An 18,889-nucleotide genomic window follows, 5' to 3' on the forward strand; every position below is an offset into this window, starting at 1 on the left:
ACACTGACTCACAGCGGAGCTTCAGTTTTAATCTTAACAGCTCTTAAAGCTGAGTGGATGGTTAGATGCATGATAGGCTAGTATTAAATAAATAAATAAATAAAAATAAAGTTCTTTCCAGCATTAAGGTAATAAGTCAAGTCACCTTTATTTATATAGCGCTTTAAACAAAATGCATTGCGTCAAAGCAACTGAACCACATTCATTAGGAAAACAGTGTGTCAAAAATGCAAATGATAGTTAAAGGCAGTTCAACATTGACTTCAGTGGTGTCATCTCTGTTCACTTTAAATAGTGTCTGTGCATTTATTTGCAATCAAGTCAACGATATCGCTGTAGATGAAGTGACCCCAACTAAGCAAGCCAGAGGCGACAGCGGCAAGGAACCAAAACTTAATTGGTGACAGAATGGAGAAAAAAACCTTGGGAGAAACCAGGCTCAGTTGGGGGGCCAGTTCTCCTCTGACCAGACAAAACCAGTAGTTCAATTCCAGGCTGCAGCAAAGTCAGATTGTGCAGAATAATCATCTGTTTCCTGTGGTCTTGTCCTGGTGGTCATATGAGACAAGGTCTTTACAGGGGATCTGTATCTGGGGCTCTAGTTGTCCTGGTCTCCGCTGTCTTTCAGGGATGTAGAGGTCCTTTCTAGGTGCTGATCCACCATCTGGTCTGGATACGTACTGGATCCGGGTGACCGCAGTGACCCTCTGATCTGGATACAGACTGGATCTGGTGGCTACGGTGACCTCGGAATAAGAGAGAAACAGACTAATATTAGCGTAGGTGCCATTATTCTAATGATGTAGCAAGTACATAGGGTGTTATGGGAAGTGTTCCCGGTTCCGGTTTTCCTAATTAATGCAGCCTAAAAATCCTTTAACGGATTTGGATATTAAAAGCATATTAGTATGTTATGTGTAAGCCAGGTTAAAGAGATGGGTCTTTAATCTAGATTTAAACTGCAAGAGTGTGTCTGCCTCCCAAACAATGTTAGGTAGGTTATTCCAGAGCTTAGGCGCCAAATATGAAAAGGATCTTCCGCCCGCAGTTGATTTTGATATTCTAGGTATTATCAAATTGCCTGAGTTTTGAGAACGTAACGGACGTAGACGATTATAATGTAAAAGGAGCTCATTCAAATACTGAGGTGCTAAACCATTCAGGGCTTTATAAGTAATAAGCAATATTTTAAAATCTATATGATGTTTGATGGGGAGCCAGTGCAGTGTTGACAGGACCGGGCTAATATGGTCATACTTCCTGGTTCTAGTAAGAACTCTTGCTGCTGCATTTTGGACTAGCTGTAGTTTGTTTACTAAGCATGCAGAACAACCACCCAATAAAGCATTACAATAATCTAACCTTGAGGTCATAAATGCATGGATTAACATTTCTACATTTGACATTGAGAGCATAGGCTGTAATTTAGATATATTTTTGAGATGGAAAAATGCAGTTTTACAAATGCTAGAAACGTGGTTTTCTAAGGAAAGATTGCGATCAAATAGAACACCTAGGTTCCTAACAGATGACGAAGAATTGACAGAGCAACCATCAAGTCTTAGACAGTGTTCTAGGTTATTACAAGCAGAGTTTTTAGGTCCTATAAATTAACACCTCTGTTTTTTTCAGAATATAGCAGTAAGAAATTACTCGTCATCCAGTTTTTGATATCGACTATGCATTCCATTAGTTTTTCAAATTGAGTTTCACCGGGCCGCGAAGAAATATAGAGCTGAGTATCATCAGCATAACAGTGAAAGCTAACACCATGTTTCCTGATGATATCTCCCAAGGGTAACATATAAAGCGTGAAGAGTAGCGGCCCTAGTACTGAGCCTTGAGGTACTCCATACTGCACTTGTGATCGATATGATACATCTTCATTCACTGCTACGAACTGATGGCGGTCATATAAGTACGATTTAAACCATGCTAATGCACTTCCATTAATGCCAACAAAGTGTTCAAGTCTATGCAAAAGAATGTTGTGTTCAATTGTCAAACGCAGCACTAAGATCCAATAAAACTAATAGAGAGATACAACCACGATCAGATGATAAGGGCAGGTCATTTGTAACTCTAAGGAGAGCAGTCTCAGTACTATGATACGGTCTAAATCCTCACATATACCATTTTTCTCTAATAAGGAATAGAACTGTGAGGATACCACCTTTTCTGGTATCTTGGACAGAAAAGGGAGATTCAAGGTTGGTCTATAATTAACTAGTTCTTTGGGGTCAAGTTGTGGTTTTTTGATGAGAGGCTTAATAACAGCCAGTTTGAAGGTTTTGGGGACATATCCTAATGACAATGAGGAATTAATAATAGTCAGAAGAGGATCTATGACTTCTGGAAGCACCTCTTTTAGGAGCTTAGAGGGTATAGGGTCTAACATGTTGTTGGTTCAGATGATTTAACAAGTTTATACAATTATTCCTCTCCTATAGTAGAGAATGAGTGGAACTGTTCCTCAGGGGGTCTATAGTACACTGTCTGATGCGATACTGTAGCTGACGGCTGAATGGTTGCAATTTTATCTCTAATAGTATAAATTTTAGAAGTAAAGTAGTTCATAAAGTCATTACTGCTGTGGTGTTGGGAAATGTCAACACTTGTTGAGGCTTTATTTTTCGTTAATTTAGCCACTGTATTGAATAAATACCTGAGGTTATGTTTGTTTTCTTCTAAAAGAGAAGAAAAGTAATCGGATCTAGCAGTTTTGAATGCTTTTCTGTAGGATAGGTTACTTTCCCGCCAAGCAATACAAAATACCTCTAGTTTTGTTTTCCTCCAGCTGCGCTCCATTTTTCGGGCTGCTCTCTTAAGGGGGTGAGTATGCACATTATACCATGGTGTCATACTGGTTTCCTTAACCTTCCTTAAGCGTAAAGGAGCAACTTTATTTAAAATGCTAGAAAAGAGAGAGTCCATAGTTTCTGTTACATCATCAAGTTGTTCTGAGGTTTTGGATATGCTAAGGAATTCGGATACATCAGGAAGATAACTTAAAAAGCAGTCTTTTGTGGTAGAAGTGATGGTTCTTCCATACTTGTAACAAGAAGTAGAATTTACAATTTTGGCTATATAAAGTTTGCACAAAACTAAATAATGATCTGAGATATCATTACTTGGCTGCATAATTTCAACACGATCAAAATCAATTCCATGTTACAGTATTAAATCTAGAGTATGATTTCGACAATGAGTAGTTCCTGAAACGTGTTGTCTAACCCCAATAGAGTTCAGAATGTCTATAAATGCTGATCCCAATGCATCTTTTTCATTATCAACATGGATATTAAAATCACCAACTATTAAAACTTTATCTGCAGCCAGAACTAACTCAGATGTAAAATCACCAAACTCTTTAATAAAGTCTGTATGGTGCCCTGGTGGCCTGTATACAGTAGCCAGTACAAACATAACAGGGGATTTATCATTAACATTTGTTTCTCTGGATAATGTTATATTGAAGCACTATTACTTCAAATGAGTTATACTTGAAGCCTGCCCTCTGAGAAATCCTGAAAACGTTTTTATAAATTGAAGCAACACCTCCCCCTTTGCCTTTTAGACGCGGCTCATGTTTATAACAGTAATCTTGGGGGGTGGACTCATTTTAAATAATGTAATCATCAGGTTTTAGCCAGGTTTCTGTCCAACAGAGCACATCTAGATTATGATCAGTGATCATATTATTTACCAAAAGTGTTTTCGTAGAAAGGGATCTGATATTCAATAAGCCAAGCTTTATCATTTGTTTATCCGTATTGCATCTGTGTTTTATTTGTTGAACCTCAATTAAATTGTTAATCTTAACTTGGTTTGACGTTTTTTTGTATTTTCTAGTTCGGGGAACAGAAACAGTCTCTATAGTGTGATATCTAGGGTAAAGAGTCTCTATGTGCTGAGAATTAGCTGACCTCTGTGACGTGAGGCAGCTAGCAGACGGTCGGTTTAGCCAGTCTGTCTGCTTCCTGACCTGGAAACATTACTGTTTTTTTTAATCATCTTGTTGCAGTTATAAATTTGATTGCTAAATGAATGATAAAGAACTATATTAAAACTTGTTTTGTAAAATTTCTTCGTCATTTGAATATTGATTTAAAAATTGGTTTAAATCATAAATCAGATTTTTTTTCTAAAATAAAAAATCTGGGATTTTGTTTTTTAGGCCATATGCTATTGCCCTACTTTAAAAGCAAGTAAAGAAGGCTCCCTTTAAAATCACTTAAGTTGTTAATCACTAAAGCTCTTTTTTACATCGTGTGAATTTGATTATAATGAGAGAACTTGAGTTTAATCGTGAGGACGTTTTAATAATCCGTCCATTCTTTAGAGTTTCAAAGATTTAATCATGCAGGTTAAATTTTTATTCGTTTCTTGTTTTAGGCAATTTAGGCATAAATAATGGGAATGAAATTATACAGTTCTTCACGTTTAAACATGAAACAATTTCTTAATCAGTTTACAGACAAATAAGTTAAATAAGTTCCCAATAAGTTATGTCAAAATAAAGGACAGGTAATGAATAACAAAAATGCATGTTGTTTTATTAAAGGAAAAAATATATTTATATTTAAAATATAAATTAAAATATAGGTATAATATATGAAAATATTGACATTTTGCATATTAATCCATGTAGCCTAATGCTCTGATGCAAAGTAAACCAAAATTTATTTTGAATAATATAACGCATAATTAATATAATATAAATAATGCTGCACACCTTTTAAATGTCAAATCTAAAATATGGTTTAATACCATGTAGCTTAGAAAATATAAGCACAGACTCAGGCACAGGCTTGACATTTATCCTGCTTGAATTCGTTCTAAGAAATGCACATAACTTCAGAAATACTAAACTTTCATCTGTGAATATTAAATATTTAAACTATAGTTTTTTTTTTTCATTTTCCGTGACTGAAGCAGTCAAATGTAACACATCAGTGAGGCAAAACTTGACGTCTATTTGCGAAAATGTGCTTGTTTGATAACTTGTGGGTCAAGCGCTACTCAGCGGTCAAAAGCTGCAAATGCAGCCTAGGCCTAGCCCTATAAAGGGAGCTCGAAAAGGCTGACTCACCTGATTTATTCCATCGCCGAAGCGAACCAGAGTGAATCGTACGCACGGCAGAGAACGCAGTACTCGTTCCCTCTTCTAGAGAGAACCGAGGTTACGTTAGTAACCGAGTACGTTCTCTTACGCGAGTTCTCTCGTACTGCGTCTTAGCTAAGACGCTATGGGAACCCAATGTAAAGCGCCGTGCGTGCAGGGATCACACACCAATAAACCTGGAAGCGACGCCCAGGATTTACAGTGCACAATCACCAGAGGGACTCACAGAGAGTCCTAGAACAGGAGGGGGGGGGGCCTCCGTACCATATCTAGCAGCGTCCGTAGACGCGGCAATATGACATCACATAATCAAGGCAAGGCCTGACCAATGTGGTAATGTGGGTCTTACGCAATACTGCCCATAAAACAGTCGGCAGCGCATAGCGCTTGCGATCTCAGAGTTCCAATCAGGACCCTGATTCAACTATACCGACAGCAGCTTTGCTTGCAGGGCGGGAACCTCCAGATTATAGAACCTGATAAATGTAGACGGCGAGGCCCATCCTGCCGCCATACATATATCCTGTAAGGAGATCCTACTAGACCACGCCCATGGCGAGGCGACGCCTCTTGTGGAGTGTGCTCTGACGCCAAGTGGGCACTGAAGGCCCCTGGAAGCGTAAGCTAACGCTATAGCATCAACTATCCATCTGGATAGGCTCTGTCTCAAAACAGCCATTCCCTTGGAACGTCCACTGAACGAGACAAACAGCTGCTCAGTCTGTCTGAAGACAGCGGAGCGAGACACATAAGCTCTTGAAGCCCTAACGGGGCAAAGAAGACTCGAGTCTCCATCCTCTCCTGACACCGACAGGGCAGACAGAGAAATAACCTGAGCCCGAAACGCCGTGTTGAGGGATTTCGGCACATAACCGTGCCTAGGTTTGAGTATGACCCTTGAGTTATTAGGCCCAAACTCCAAGCACGTCGGGCTCACCGAGAGCGCGTGCAGGTCACCCACACGCTTCACTGAAGCGAAAGCCAACAAGAACACTGTCTTGAATGACAGATATTTGAGGCTAAACGTTTGGATAGGCTTGAAAGGGGAACATTTCATGGCCTCCAAAACTGTCGAGAGGTCCCATACAGGCACTGACGGAGGTCTGGGAGGATTCAGCCTCCTAGCTCCTCTAAGGAAGAGGATGACCAAATCGTTCCTTCCTATTGACTGACCGAGCGTTGTCTCAGAAACGCTGCGATAGCCGCCACGTAAACTTTGAGCGTGGAGGGGGCTCTGCCCCTATCCAACAGCTCCTGTAGGAAGGAGAGAACCTCCGTCACCTCACAACTAAGGGGTGAACTTCCCAGAGCTGTGCACCAGCTGGAGAATACTGATTACTTCGAGGCATATAGCCGTCGAGTCGACGGAGCTCTAGCCTGAGTGATAGTATTTAGCACTCCCACTGAGAGATCAGCGGGTAACCGTTGAGCGCCCACACATGGAGGGACCACAACACCGGTTGAGGGTGCCAAATCGAGCCCCTGGCCTGCGAGAGGAGGTCCCTCCTCAACGGCACTGGCCACGGGGCAGTGCCTGCTAACTGCATCAAATCTGGAAACCATGGTTGGTTCTTCCAAAGTGGTGCTACAAGCAGTACTGAGCATCTTGTTTCCCTCACCCGTTCTATCACCTGTGGAAGGAGGGAGAGGGGGGGAAAAGCATAGAGTGGGCAGCGCGGCCACCTTTGTGACAGCGCGCTTTCGTTCTTGGAAAAGAACGCGGGGCAGTGAACGTTTTCGTGGGACGCGAAGAGGTCCACTTCCGCCCTGCCAAATCTCTCCCACAGCAGCTGGACTGTCTGTGGGTGTAGAGACCATTCGCCCGTGGGAATGTTGTTTCTGGACAGTCTGTCTGGACCCAGATTCTGTAGCCCAGGCACATGAACTGCTCTCAGTGAGCGCAAGTTGCGCTGAGCCCAAACCAGGAGGCGTTCCGCCAACCTGTACAGGTTTCGGGACCTGAGACCGCCCTGGCGATTTATGTAGGACACCACAGACATATTGTCCGAACAGACTAAGACGTGGTGGCCCTTGATTCGGGGACAAAAGCGCGTCAGCGCGTTCTCTACTGCCAGCATTTCCAGACAGTTGATATGTTGGAGCTTTTCCCGTTCTGACCACAGGCCAAAGAACGGTCTGCCCTCCAGCAGCGCTCCCCATCCCGAAGTGGAGGCGTCCGTCGACACCATTTTCACTTTCGAGGAAGTCCCCAGGCTTACACCTGATTGGTACCAGTCATTCGCTGTCCAGGGTTTCAAGGCTGTAACACAGCTCTGATTGACCTTGAGACGCAACTGACCGGATATCCATGCTCTGCGCGGTACTCGCGCTTTCAGCCAGAACTGCAAGGGGCGCATGCGGAGCAGGTCCAACTGAAGAACTGGTGATGCTGAGGCCATGAGACCTAGCATCTTCTGAAATTCTCTGAGCGAGAAGGTCGCGCCGCAGCGGAGAGAGCTCGCTGCGCGCTGAATGCCCAACGCGCGCTGTGGCGACAGCCACGCCGTCATGGAGCGTGAGTCCAGAGCTATACCCAAGAACAGTATCGTCTGACTGCGGTTCAGCGAACTCTTCGTCCAGTTGACACTGAGACCAAGTTTCTCAAGGTCATCGACTAAAATGGCCCTGTGTTCCACGAGCTCTGATCGTGATTGAGCCAGAATCAGCCAGTCATCCAAATAGTTCAGCACTCGCATGCCTCTGAGTCTGAGAGGAGCGAGCGCTGCGTCCATGCACTCCTCGTAAACGTACGAGGAGCCATGGACAAGCCGAACGGCAGGACTGTATACTGGTATGTCTGGCCCTCGAAGGCGAATCTCAAGTATCGCCTGTGACGTGACGCTATCTGTATTTGAAAATACGCGTCCTTCAGATCTATCGACATGAACCAGTCTCCTTTGCGAATATGCGCGAGGAGTCTCCTGGTTGTAAGCATTTTGAAACTGCGTTTCGCCAATGCTTTGTTCAGCTGTCTTAGATCCAGTATGGGTCTGAAACCCCCGTCTTTCTTGGGCACTAGAAAGTATCTGCTGTACAGCCCTCCTTCGCTTTGAGCTTGAGATACAGGCTCCACAGCTCCTTTGCTCAACAGTTTTGATATTTCGGCTCGAAGTAAATGTGCTACTTCTGTTTTGACCGTAGTTTCGACGTGCGCTAAAAAGCGCGGAGGGCGTCGAAAAAAAACTGTAGCGAGTAGCCTCTCTTTATAATGTCTAGCACCCAATCCGAAACCCCTGGAAGCGCTGACCATGCGTCTGCATGAATGGCTAAGGGTTGGATGCGAAGCGCGCTCTGTTGGCTGGGCAACGGCAGCGCTTCGATGTGCTGTAACATGGGCGTTATGCCTGTGACATTTGAGGCGGGGAGCGCGCTGATCACAGCGGGCAGATCGCTCTTCCTCGACCCCTCCATGGTGCTTAACCGAGTGAGGGAGGGCTGAGCGGGTCCCGTGGGACTCGTGCTGTCTGTGAGTAATTGTGGGCTGTAAGCGTGCACATTTACTGCTTTTGACTCGCTGTCTGCCTGGGCAGAACGAATGTGCACGGGTTTCGTTTTTACAGAAACCACATGACGTGTGTGACATAGTGTTTGTGGGCACTGAGGAGTGGGCACGTTTACTATGTAGTGCGGGTGATCGACCTGAGTCGCTTTTATGGGCGCGAGCCCTGTGTGAAGGGCTGTGCTTATATGTGGAGATGGGCACTGAGCAGTGGGCATCGTCACTACATTTACAGCACCATCGGCCGTGCCTCACCGTAATCCTCTGCCGTGGTCCCGCGGCGCGGGGCGACGGCCGGTAGAGCAGGAACGAGGTCTCGAGCTGCATTGCTGACGCTGTTGCGATGAAGCAGCAGGAGGCGGGGGGTGTGGCTGAGAGCTTTGCGGGGCCGGTCTAGCACGACTCGCTGCAGAACCGGAGCGCTTCGGGAGGAAGTGCTTGAATGCTTGCAACGCTTTCTGGTCCTCGACGAATCTCTCAAAGAACTCGTTGACAGAAGATCCGAAGAGGCCAGTGGGAGTCAGCGGGGCGTCGAGGAACGCAGTATGTTCAGACTCTGCCATGTCTGAGAGCGTCAGCAATAGATGCCTCTCAGCCACCGTAGCGGAAGCCATAACTCGTCCCATGGCCTGTGCAGCGGATTTAGTAGCTCGAAGAGAGAGATCCGAAGCACTCCTCAAATCCGCGAGACAGATAGCCTCAGGTCCCATCTCGTCCAGCTTACGGAGGTGATCACCCTGGAATATCTGTAGCGTGGCCATAGTGTGTAGTGCAGACGCAGCCTGCCCAGCAGCAGAAAAGATCCGCGCGAGCAGAGATGACGTCATGCGGCAGGCTTTAGATGGCAACACCGCTTTCGTCCGCCGTCCAGCAGAGGGCGGGCAAAGGTGCGTCGCTATCGCCTGTTCCACCGGCGGAAGTGACTGGTAGTTCCTGTTTTTAGCATCATCCAGTGTGGAGAATGCTAGTGAGACAGACGAACGAGTTCGCACTGAATATGGAGCGTTCCAAACCTTTGCCACCTCTTCGTGAAGCTCAGGAAGAAATGGGGCGGGCTTTGAGTTCAGAGAAGTACGCTCATCCGAAAGGAAACTACCATCCAGCCGGGAACGAGAGGGGGGCGCTGGTGCAGAGCACTCGAGGCCGAGGCTCGTTGCGGCCAGCGTGAGCACTCGCATCAGCTCCTTCTCGATGTCAGCTCATCTGCTGGGATTCTGAGCAGAAGGCGCGAGATCCCCGGAGCTCGCCCAGCCCTCACTGCCCGAAGCTAGCAGAGAGTACGTGTCCTCTTCCCCCGACGCGGCCCTGAGATCGACTTCCTCGTAAGACGTGGCGGCAGACAGCGGGCGCTGACCATCGGGAAGCGATGCAGGGGAGGCCGGTTAAGCAGGGCGAACTGGCGAGCTCGGTTGAGCTGGAGACGGTTCCGGAATCCGCTGGAAGCGGCGCTTTTTACGGCGCCGCAGCGCAGCGGAGAATGCAGGCTCAGAGAAAAAAGCCAAGCGAGTCCTCAGAGTCACCATTGGCAACAGCTCGTCGTGAGGGCATCCGCCGTCAGCGAGCGCTGCATGATCTTCACCCAGGCAGGAGACACAGATGACATGACGGTCTCCCTCGCTAAGTGGGGCTCTGCACGAGCCGCAAGAAGGCATCTTTAAAAAGACGCAGCTCTTTTACAAGTGTGTGTCACAGGGCGAACACACACAGGATAAAAGGAATTGAAAAGGATATGGGCGCCGGAGAGCGCAGCAGGAACGGCAGTGGAAGGCGGCATTGGCCAGCAGCTTCAGGAATGGCTCGTCCCGCTGAGATGCTTATCAGACGACGCGTTGCTTCTTCTCGTGATCAACGATGCGTGAGCTTTGCTGAAGAGATGAAAAATCAGGCGAGTCAGCCTTTTCGAGCTCCCTTTATAGGGCTAGGCTACACCCGTTTCGGCGGGAAGTGGCATGGAGGGCGCGAAGTGCCCTCATTGGTCTGATGTTGCATCAGCCTGCGCTCGATAGGCTTATGCAGTTGCCGCAGAGCAGCCAATGAGCGAGCGACCCGTCTCGCCTATGGCTGTGTGCTGCTGCAAATGCGGTTTACAATAATTAAAAATTAAGGATAATTTTTTGCTTCAGTGTATCGTGAAAAGAGACTTTTCCCGTAGCGTCTTAGCTAAGACGCAGTACGAGAGAACTCTCGTAAGAGAACTAAAAAGTCTTAGCACTTAACAGTACTACACTGTATATGTAACTGCACTACAACTTTTACTGGGGCCTGGTCTGAAACTGGAAATGAAATTTCACATCCAAGATATCATCGCGCTAATCAGGATAATGCTAATGAGTTATCGGAGATGATTCTGCATTCATGAGTTAGTTTAAAAGGGGTTATCTATCGATGCTCGAAACCACAATCAGCAGTGCAGTGATTGGCTGATGGCAAGACAGCAACATAATGACATCATGTAATTAAAGACACCAGCAACTTCGGGATGAGCTTCGGAGAACGGGCCCATGGTATACTTATTAAAAGGTGTTTTTATAAGAGCTTAACCAGGCAGATAAACGAATCCATTTATAAGAAAAGGTTTATACACATCCATCTCTGAATCCAGACTTGAACTATCTGAAACTGCCACAGAATGTGCAAATGTAACAGTTTGGGGTTTTAGCTGTTTTTGTTAAAACAAACCTGGGGTTTTTGTTTCCAGGTTTTTACATTCTGAAATCCGATGGTTAGGATTTAAGCAGTAAAAGCAAGCTTGCTTTTCATCTGAACCTTCCGCAACCTTAAAAGAGATATCCGACTATCTGACAAATGGAATACTCTACCAGTTCCTCTGTACACGTCAAGACAAAATGTTGGCCTGACTTGCAGTAGAAAAAGTAGTTCTGTGCATAAGAATGAATTTGTCCGCAATACCAGCTGCCTCTGCAAGCGTTGGTACCTTTTGCTCATTTACAGTCGTGGCCAAAAGTTTTGAGAATTACATAAATATTAGTTTTCAAAAAGTTTGCTGCTAAACTGCTTTTAGATCTTTGTTTCAGTTGTTTCTGTGATGTACTGAAATATAATTACAAGCACTTCATAAGTTTCAAAGGCTTTTATCGACAATTACATGACATTTATGCAAAGAGTCAGTATTTGCAGTGTTGACCCTTCTTTTTCAGGACCTCTGCAATTCGACTGGGCATGCTCTCAATCAACTTCTGGGCCAAATCCTGACTGATAGCAACCCATTCTTTCATAATCACTTCTTGGAGTTTATCAGAATAAGTGGGTTTTTGTTTGTCCACCCGCCTCTTGAGGATTGACCACAAGTTCTCAATGGGTTTAAGATCTGGGGAGTTTCCAGGCCATGGACCCAAAATTTCAACATTCTGGTCCCCGAGCCACTTAGTTATCACTTTTGCCTTATGGCACGGTGCTCCATCGTGCTGGAAAATGCATTGTTCTTCACCAAACTGTTGTTGGATTGTTGGAAGAAGTTGCTATTGGAGGGTGTTTTGGTACCATTCTTTATTCATGGCTGTGTTTTTGGGCAGAATTGTGAGTGAGCCCACTCCCTTGGATGAGAAGCAACCCCACACATGAATGGTGTCAGGATGCTTTACTGTTGGCATGACACAGGACTGATGGTAGCGCTCACCTTTTCTTCTCCGGACAAGCGTTTTTCCAGATGCCCTAAACAATCGGAAAGGGGCTTCATCGGAGAATACGACTTTGCCCCAGTCCTCAGCAGTCCATTCACTATACTTTCTGCAGAAGATCAATCTGTCCCTGATGTTTTTTTTTTGGAGAGAAGTGGCTTCTTTGCTGCCCTTCTTGACACCAGGCCATCTTCCAAAAGTCTTCGCCTCACTGTGCGTGCAGATGCGCTCACACCTGCCTGCTGCCATTCCTGAGCAAGCTCTGCACTGGTGGCACTCCAATCCCGCAGCTGAATCCTCTTTAGGAGACGATCCTGGCGCTTGCTGGACTTTCTTGGACGCCCTGAAGCCTTCTTTACAAGAATTGAACCTCTTTCCTTGAAGTTCTTGATGATCCTATAAATTGTTGATTTAGGTGCAATTTTAGTAGCCACAATATCCTTGCCTGTGAAGCCATTTTTATGCAACGCAATGATGGCTGCACGTGTTTCTTTGCAGGTCACCATGGTTAACAATGGAAGAACAATGATTTCAAGCATCACCCTCCTTTTAACATGTCAAGTCTGCCATTCTAACCCAATCAGCCTGACATAATGATCTCCAGCCTTGTGCCCGTCAACATTCTCACCTGAGTTAACAAGACGATTACTGAAATGATCTCAGCAGGTCCTGTAATGACATCAATGAAATGCAGTGGAAAGGTTTTATTGGGATTAAGTTAATTTTCATGGCAAAGAAGGACTTTCATCTGATCACTCTTCATAACATTCTGGAGTATATGCAAATTGCTATTATAAAAACTTAAGCAGCAACTTTTCCAATTTCCAATATTTATGTAATTCTCAAAACTTTTGGCCACGACTGTATATGCATCACAAGAGTCCTCTAACAGAAGAAGCTCTTGAAGTTGGTCAAAAGTCTCAGTCCTACTAGCAACACACCACGTATCAAAGATAACCTTTTTCTCTCTTATTTTCCTCACAAACAAAATTTTCACAGCAGAAAGCAGCAATTAAAGATTTAATGCTTACAATGTTATTAGTTTGGCATGTGATAGGGAAAAAAGTTTACACACAATAGCCTAAGCCACTTTGAAACTCTTGCATCGAGTTCCTCAATGTGGTTCAAATTATATTAGATACACCAGTACAGATGTGAGACTGGAGGTACTTGCGTTGCCTGTGTAAAGGGGTTCCCTTTGTTGCCGTTGAAAAGGGGGTTTCCCGAGGTAGCTGATTGGCTGGAAGTTCAGTAGTTTTTGAAGTGACGTCTTGGGAAGCCTGTGGTTGGGCGTTGGCTGAAGACGTGGTGTTGTGGTTGAACTGGTTGAAGTTGAACGGGCACTCGAGGTCAGACTCGGAGACACAGCGTTACAAAACTTAACTCAGACTTAACACAAAACTCTCAACTGGAAAAGAAAAGAAACTAAAGTAAAAGAACAAGTAAAGTTTGACGAGACTAGCTTCGGTTTCTTCTCATTGTGGCTAAGTAGCAGCAGGCGTGCAGGCCGACGCACGCTGGAACCACGCTCAAAGAATGCTAAAAGCTAAAAGTGATGACTAAAAGCAAAAGCTAAAAGCCGGCATGACTAATAGCAAAAGCTAAGAAGTAAGCGCTAAAAGCAAAATTTGATTGTGTCCTTAGTATTTAAACTGGCCTTTTGGCCACACCTCAAATGTTGTCTTGACCTATTAGATATTGTCTTTGCTCGGGGTATCATAAATCATGTTATCTTATCTAGCACGTGGTCCGAATTTTCCCGCTCTGGAAGGGTATAATTTTGACATGATTCCTATAACAAGAATATGATACATTTGATAAATAACTGATGGTCAGAAACGTTTCAAGCAACCAGATTCAAACACATACATACTAAACATGAATATGAATCCTTAAACCATCCAATAGTTATTAAAAGACATACACAATAAGTGATTATAAACATGATAGTCAAATGTGTGGGTTACATATAAATGAATATGGAGTTAAGCAATGGACTGATATTCATTTGTAAGTCCTTTTGAGTTCATTTTGGAGCATCTAAATCTATAAAAGACAGTTCCTGTGCCATTCTCTGACACAAGATCTCCAACGATCTTGTTTACTCTCATGGCTTTACATCTGAGGATCAGACTGTGCATCTCTTTGATTACATGCCACAAATTTGACAATCTCTTTTCCGAATTGAAATTGTCAATAATTGTGCTAATGGTGTTAATTGTTGAAGCTGTTCTGTGAAAGAGTTGGTTGGTTGGTTGGTTATCTTGCTTCTGACTTGTGGCACTAGGAATTGATTTACAACATCATGTTGCCTTTCTGAGGAATTTGGCTTCTCATGTTTCAACCATGGTCCTGATATTAATATTTAATTTGTCTGGTTCTGGTCTGATACACTACACAGAGAATGAATTTGTATTTTCAATAAGCCCATCTGTGGTTTTTGTTAAGACCAATATAAAAATCAACCCATGTTTTTGTGTTGTAAATGTGAACTTGTGGTTTGACAAGAAGATTATAAAAATAAAAAAATTAAGACCATAAAATAAATTAAGTAGGAAATAATTGACGACAGGCCGTTGAATTATTAGAAAAATATTCTAACACTGTTGAAGGATGCACAAAGGTAGCCTAATACACATAAGCTCTTTCTTTTTTAGTGTGCATCTCTGTCCCTCTCGCTCTCTGTCTAATAACTGCATTAGAATGCTATCAACAGCTCAAGCCTCCATTACCAGCTTTAAAATTACATTTTGGAACTAGCAAAAGAGGCGTTGGATGAGATGCAGAGAGAAAATCCTACTCACAATAGTGATTTAAGCACAAACAACAGATAAATCCCTTTAAATATATCATCTAATCGATATCTTGAGGTGTGTTTACTGTAGTATAAGCGGAATAATTGACTCCGGGCCGTAGAACTATTAGAAAAACAATGCACACCCAAGGAGTAACAGCCATCTCGCTTCACATTGTGGCCGCTTCACCACCTCGGGGTATGCATTATCTTTCTAATAATTTAACAACCCATCATCAATTAATCCTTACATGATAATTGATACTTTTGACTCATCCATTTCCTTAAATGGTTTAAATGCTCAAGTGCAAAGTTTATCGTTTTATAAAACATTCTGTGAAAACCAGTATCAAAGCTGTAAATCATGCTTTTACAGTTTGATATGTTACCGTAGACATTGCTCTTCCAAGCTCATATGGTATTATTTCATAAATTAAGGTTTTACAAAAGGTCTTAAAGTCTTAAATTTTATCTTAAAATCATGCAGATACAAACTGCTAACTACAATTACATTTTTTTTAAGAAATACAGTACTCAAAACACAATCATCTGTCGATGCAATTGGAACACCCTAGTACAATACTATGAGCTTCCTGTACTGCTTATTCAATAGTACCACAGCGCTGCTACTGAATTTACTGTCTCTTGTTTTAGTATTGTTTTTTTAATATGAAGGTTTAGCCGATTATTACACTGCATTTTAACATTAAAAATGTATTTATAATTTAAATTTCATTTGGCCACCAAATTGCTATTTATTTATTCATTCATTTTTCAAATGTTTATTCCTTGCAAGTATAAAATGTTAATGGAATCTCTACAGAACTGGAATTGTTACGTTGTTACACTGTTACATTTTGTCAATTCAATTTTTTAATTTTCATATTCTTAAAAATGTCTGCACCAAAGCTCTTGTGTCCTTTTCAGAAAGCCAGAATTTAATTTATGCAAAGATAAAAGCCATTTCTATTCAACACACCCTAAATGATTGTCATGGCTCTTGTCTTTCCTGTGGTGTGCATTCTCTGAGAGAGTCACTTGATCACTAATACTTACATTTTCTTCCTCTTTTTTTTTTCACTCCAGATAGAGATTAAGTTGAAGAAGACTGCAGCTGTACAGTGGGAGAAACTGCAGGGAGAAGGCACACTTTCTAACGTGAAGCACTTTACTCCCAGTCAGTACTGAAAAGCACACAGAATCATGCTATCATCTTCTCTCACATTTGTCAAAGTGGGATGAGCCAGTTTATTGTTATTATTTTACATCTTATCTCCTCCTAAATTTATTAGACCAGTACCCATCATCCTCCCACTACACACGCAACTGGGACAAGGTGGTAGGTGAAATAAAGGAGGAGGAAAAGAACGAGAAACTGGAGGGGGACGCTGCCCTCAATAAGCTGTTCCAGCAAATCTACTCTGATGGCTCAGATGAAGTGAAGCGGGCAATGAACAAGTCCTTTGTAAGTACTTCAGAGTTGCCCAAATATGCATAAAGATTGTGTTATCTCTTTTAAAGTTGTCATGTCAACTCTCCACATTTTTTAATGGTATTAATTTGAGAGAAAAGTAAACTGAAAAAGGGCCAACAAGACCAAATTAAGATTTGACAACTTTATGTAGAATATTAAAGGCATGTTTTCAATTTGTATGGCTCTGAGAAATTTGATAACTCTGTGTTAAAAAGTAAAATTTATTTAATTTAAAGGTCCAATTCTATCGATCCTTGCTCAATTACCGTATTTTCCGCACTATAATGCGCACCGGATTATAAGGCGCACCTTCAATGAATGGCCTATTTTAGAACCGTTTTCATATATAGGGCGCACTGGATTATAAGGCGCATAGAATAGAAGATACTGCAGTCAAACGTTTAACTGGGTTTGCGTTATGCATCCACTAGATAGAGCTGTGCTAAAGGGAATGTCAACAAAACCTTGATCATATATAAGGCACTCCAGATTATGAGGTGCACTGTCGTTTTTTGAGAAAATTAAAGGCTTTTAAGTGCGCCTTGTAGTGCGGAAAATACGGTAACAAGATTCCATGTGCTAATACCTCAAGGAATGATAGCCTACAAAAATCTGAACTGCTGTCATTTATACAACAAATGCAGACCTGCCAACCTATATGAATTTTGTGTACTGGCTAAGCAGTTTGACCTCAAAGTACGCTGGTACGATTTGTCTACGCAAAACTCTATGCAAAAATCTTGTGACGCCCCTGTCTACTCGCAGTATTCAAAACAAGCAACAGAAAAAGATGAAGAGTTCAACAAATCAGCGTTTTTGTTTTTTTGTTTTTGCATTTAAATAATTTTACTCAATTAGTCTTATTAGTCTTTAGCTAAGTAACTTTAACTTCTGCTTTAAAAATATCTTTTTTTGTTTTTAGATTGAAATGTTACAATGTAATGTGATTTTAACCCTTTTTTGCACATAATATATGCCTATGCTTACATTCACTTTATTTGTTTAATCCAAATACAAAATACTAAGAGATATAGGCTACCGTGTACCGCAAATCAGCCAAAAAATACAGCGATTTGAATTTTTGCTCATATTGCCCAGCCCTATACAGAAGTGTACTGGAGTTTTTTTTATATATTTTTTTATTTTTATTATTATTTTTTTTAAATAGCATAAAAAAATACCAAACATTAACTAAACCGTTACGGTAAACAGTGTAAAACTGTAAACTGTTTACCCCCACTTCAACACCCATAACCCCAACCACCCCACCATCCACCCCCGCCCGCCACGCTGATGATTTCCAAGGTTAGGAGGTCTGCGAAATGGCACATTTGTATTCATTTCAAACCCTCCAGCTGTCATAGATTTCAGTAAATTTGTACATTTTCAATATTTTCTCATAGATGGAATCAGGAGGTACAGTCCTCAGCACCAACTGGATGGATGTTGGTAAACGGAAAGTAGAGATGAACCCACCTGACGATGTAGAGTGGAAAAAGTATTAAAAGCAGTAGATGACATCTTGCACCAATTATTCTAATGTCTTTATGCTCTCTTTCGTTTGCTCCTTTCTGCCTTCATACTTCATGCTTTCTCTTTTAATCCTGGATTTTCCTGGACTAAAATGGAGTTTAAAATGAGACCTCTGTAAAATTAAACTACTGTCTGAATTTAGTTTTAGTCTGGAACCAAGCAAGCTCGTTAAATTTTTAAAGCATCACGTATGTTTAAAACATTACACATTAAAGCAACCAAGCATTGAGTATCTTTACTGAAAACCTATTTGGCCACGTTGAATATGTTAGGTCTCCACCTGTTGAATTATTTGTGATCACCATTTTTAATGTACTTCATTCTTTCCTAAATAGGATTTCAATATGCTGTAAATAAAAATTTCTTGTTCTCTGTTTGGGTGCCCTTGGTCTCTTCCATATCATTATTTGTCCATCATCAAATGTAATTTAAAAGAAAATAATAATTTAATTTATATAACACCGATACTGAAAATACAATAAAAATAATAGCAACAAAAGATTTCGATGGAGATTTGTGTCCTATATTTGTTTCAGCCACTGCTGTTCCACCCAGAGATCTTAAGGAATTTTAATGGCAACCATGAAACTGGGCCCTGGAATGCCCTAGAACAGTGGTTCTCAACCTTTTTTTCCACCGGGCCGCATTAAGGTCCAAGTGCAAGTCTTGCATGTAATTTACATATTACATCACAAATACAAACCAACTTGATTTATAATATTTATAGCCTAAATATTATGATATCTAATCTATTAGATTCATTGAAATAAATAATTCTACTCCCCTTAAATAAAACACCTTATGTTGTCGGGAGCTGAACAATTTT

General features: G+C 42.4%; 1 protein-coding gene across 2 annotated transcripts in view; it reads left to right on the forward strand.

The window, feature by feature from the left end:
* sugt1 (SGT1 homolog, MIS12 kinetochore complex assembly cochaperone) overlaps positions 1-18,437 on the forward strand; it is a 92,259-nt gene extending 73,822 nt beyond the window's left edge. For both annotated transcript variants that reach the window (XM_059552363.1, XM_059552364.1), the window contains exons 11-13: positions 16,143-16,233; positions 16,349-16,521; positions 17,934-18,437. In XM_059552363.1, coding sequence (XP_059408346.1) covers positions 16,143-16,233; positions 16,349-16,521; positions 17,934-18,035 — 366 coding nt within the window. In that variant the 3' untranslated portion in view covers positions 18,036-18,437. The remainder of the gene's footprint in view (positions 1-16,142; positions 16,234-16,348; positions 16,522-17,933) is intronic.
* Positions 18,438-18,889: the final 452 nt, after the last annotated feature.

Source organism: Carassius carassius, chromosome 6, assembly GCF_963082965.1.
Source record: "Carassius carassius chromosome 6, fCarCar2.1, whole genome shotgun sequence".
In the NCBI taxonomy this organism is placed as follows: Eukaryota; Metazoa; Chordata; class Actinopteri; order Cypriniformes; family Cyprinidae; genus Carassius; species Carassius carassius.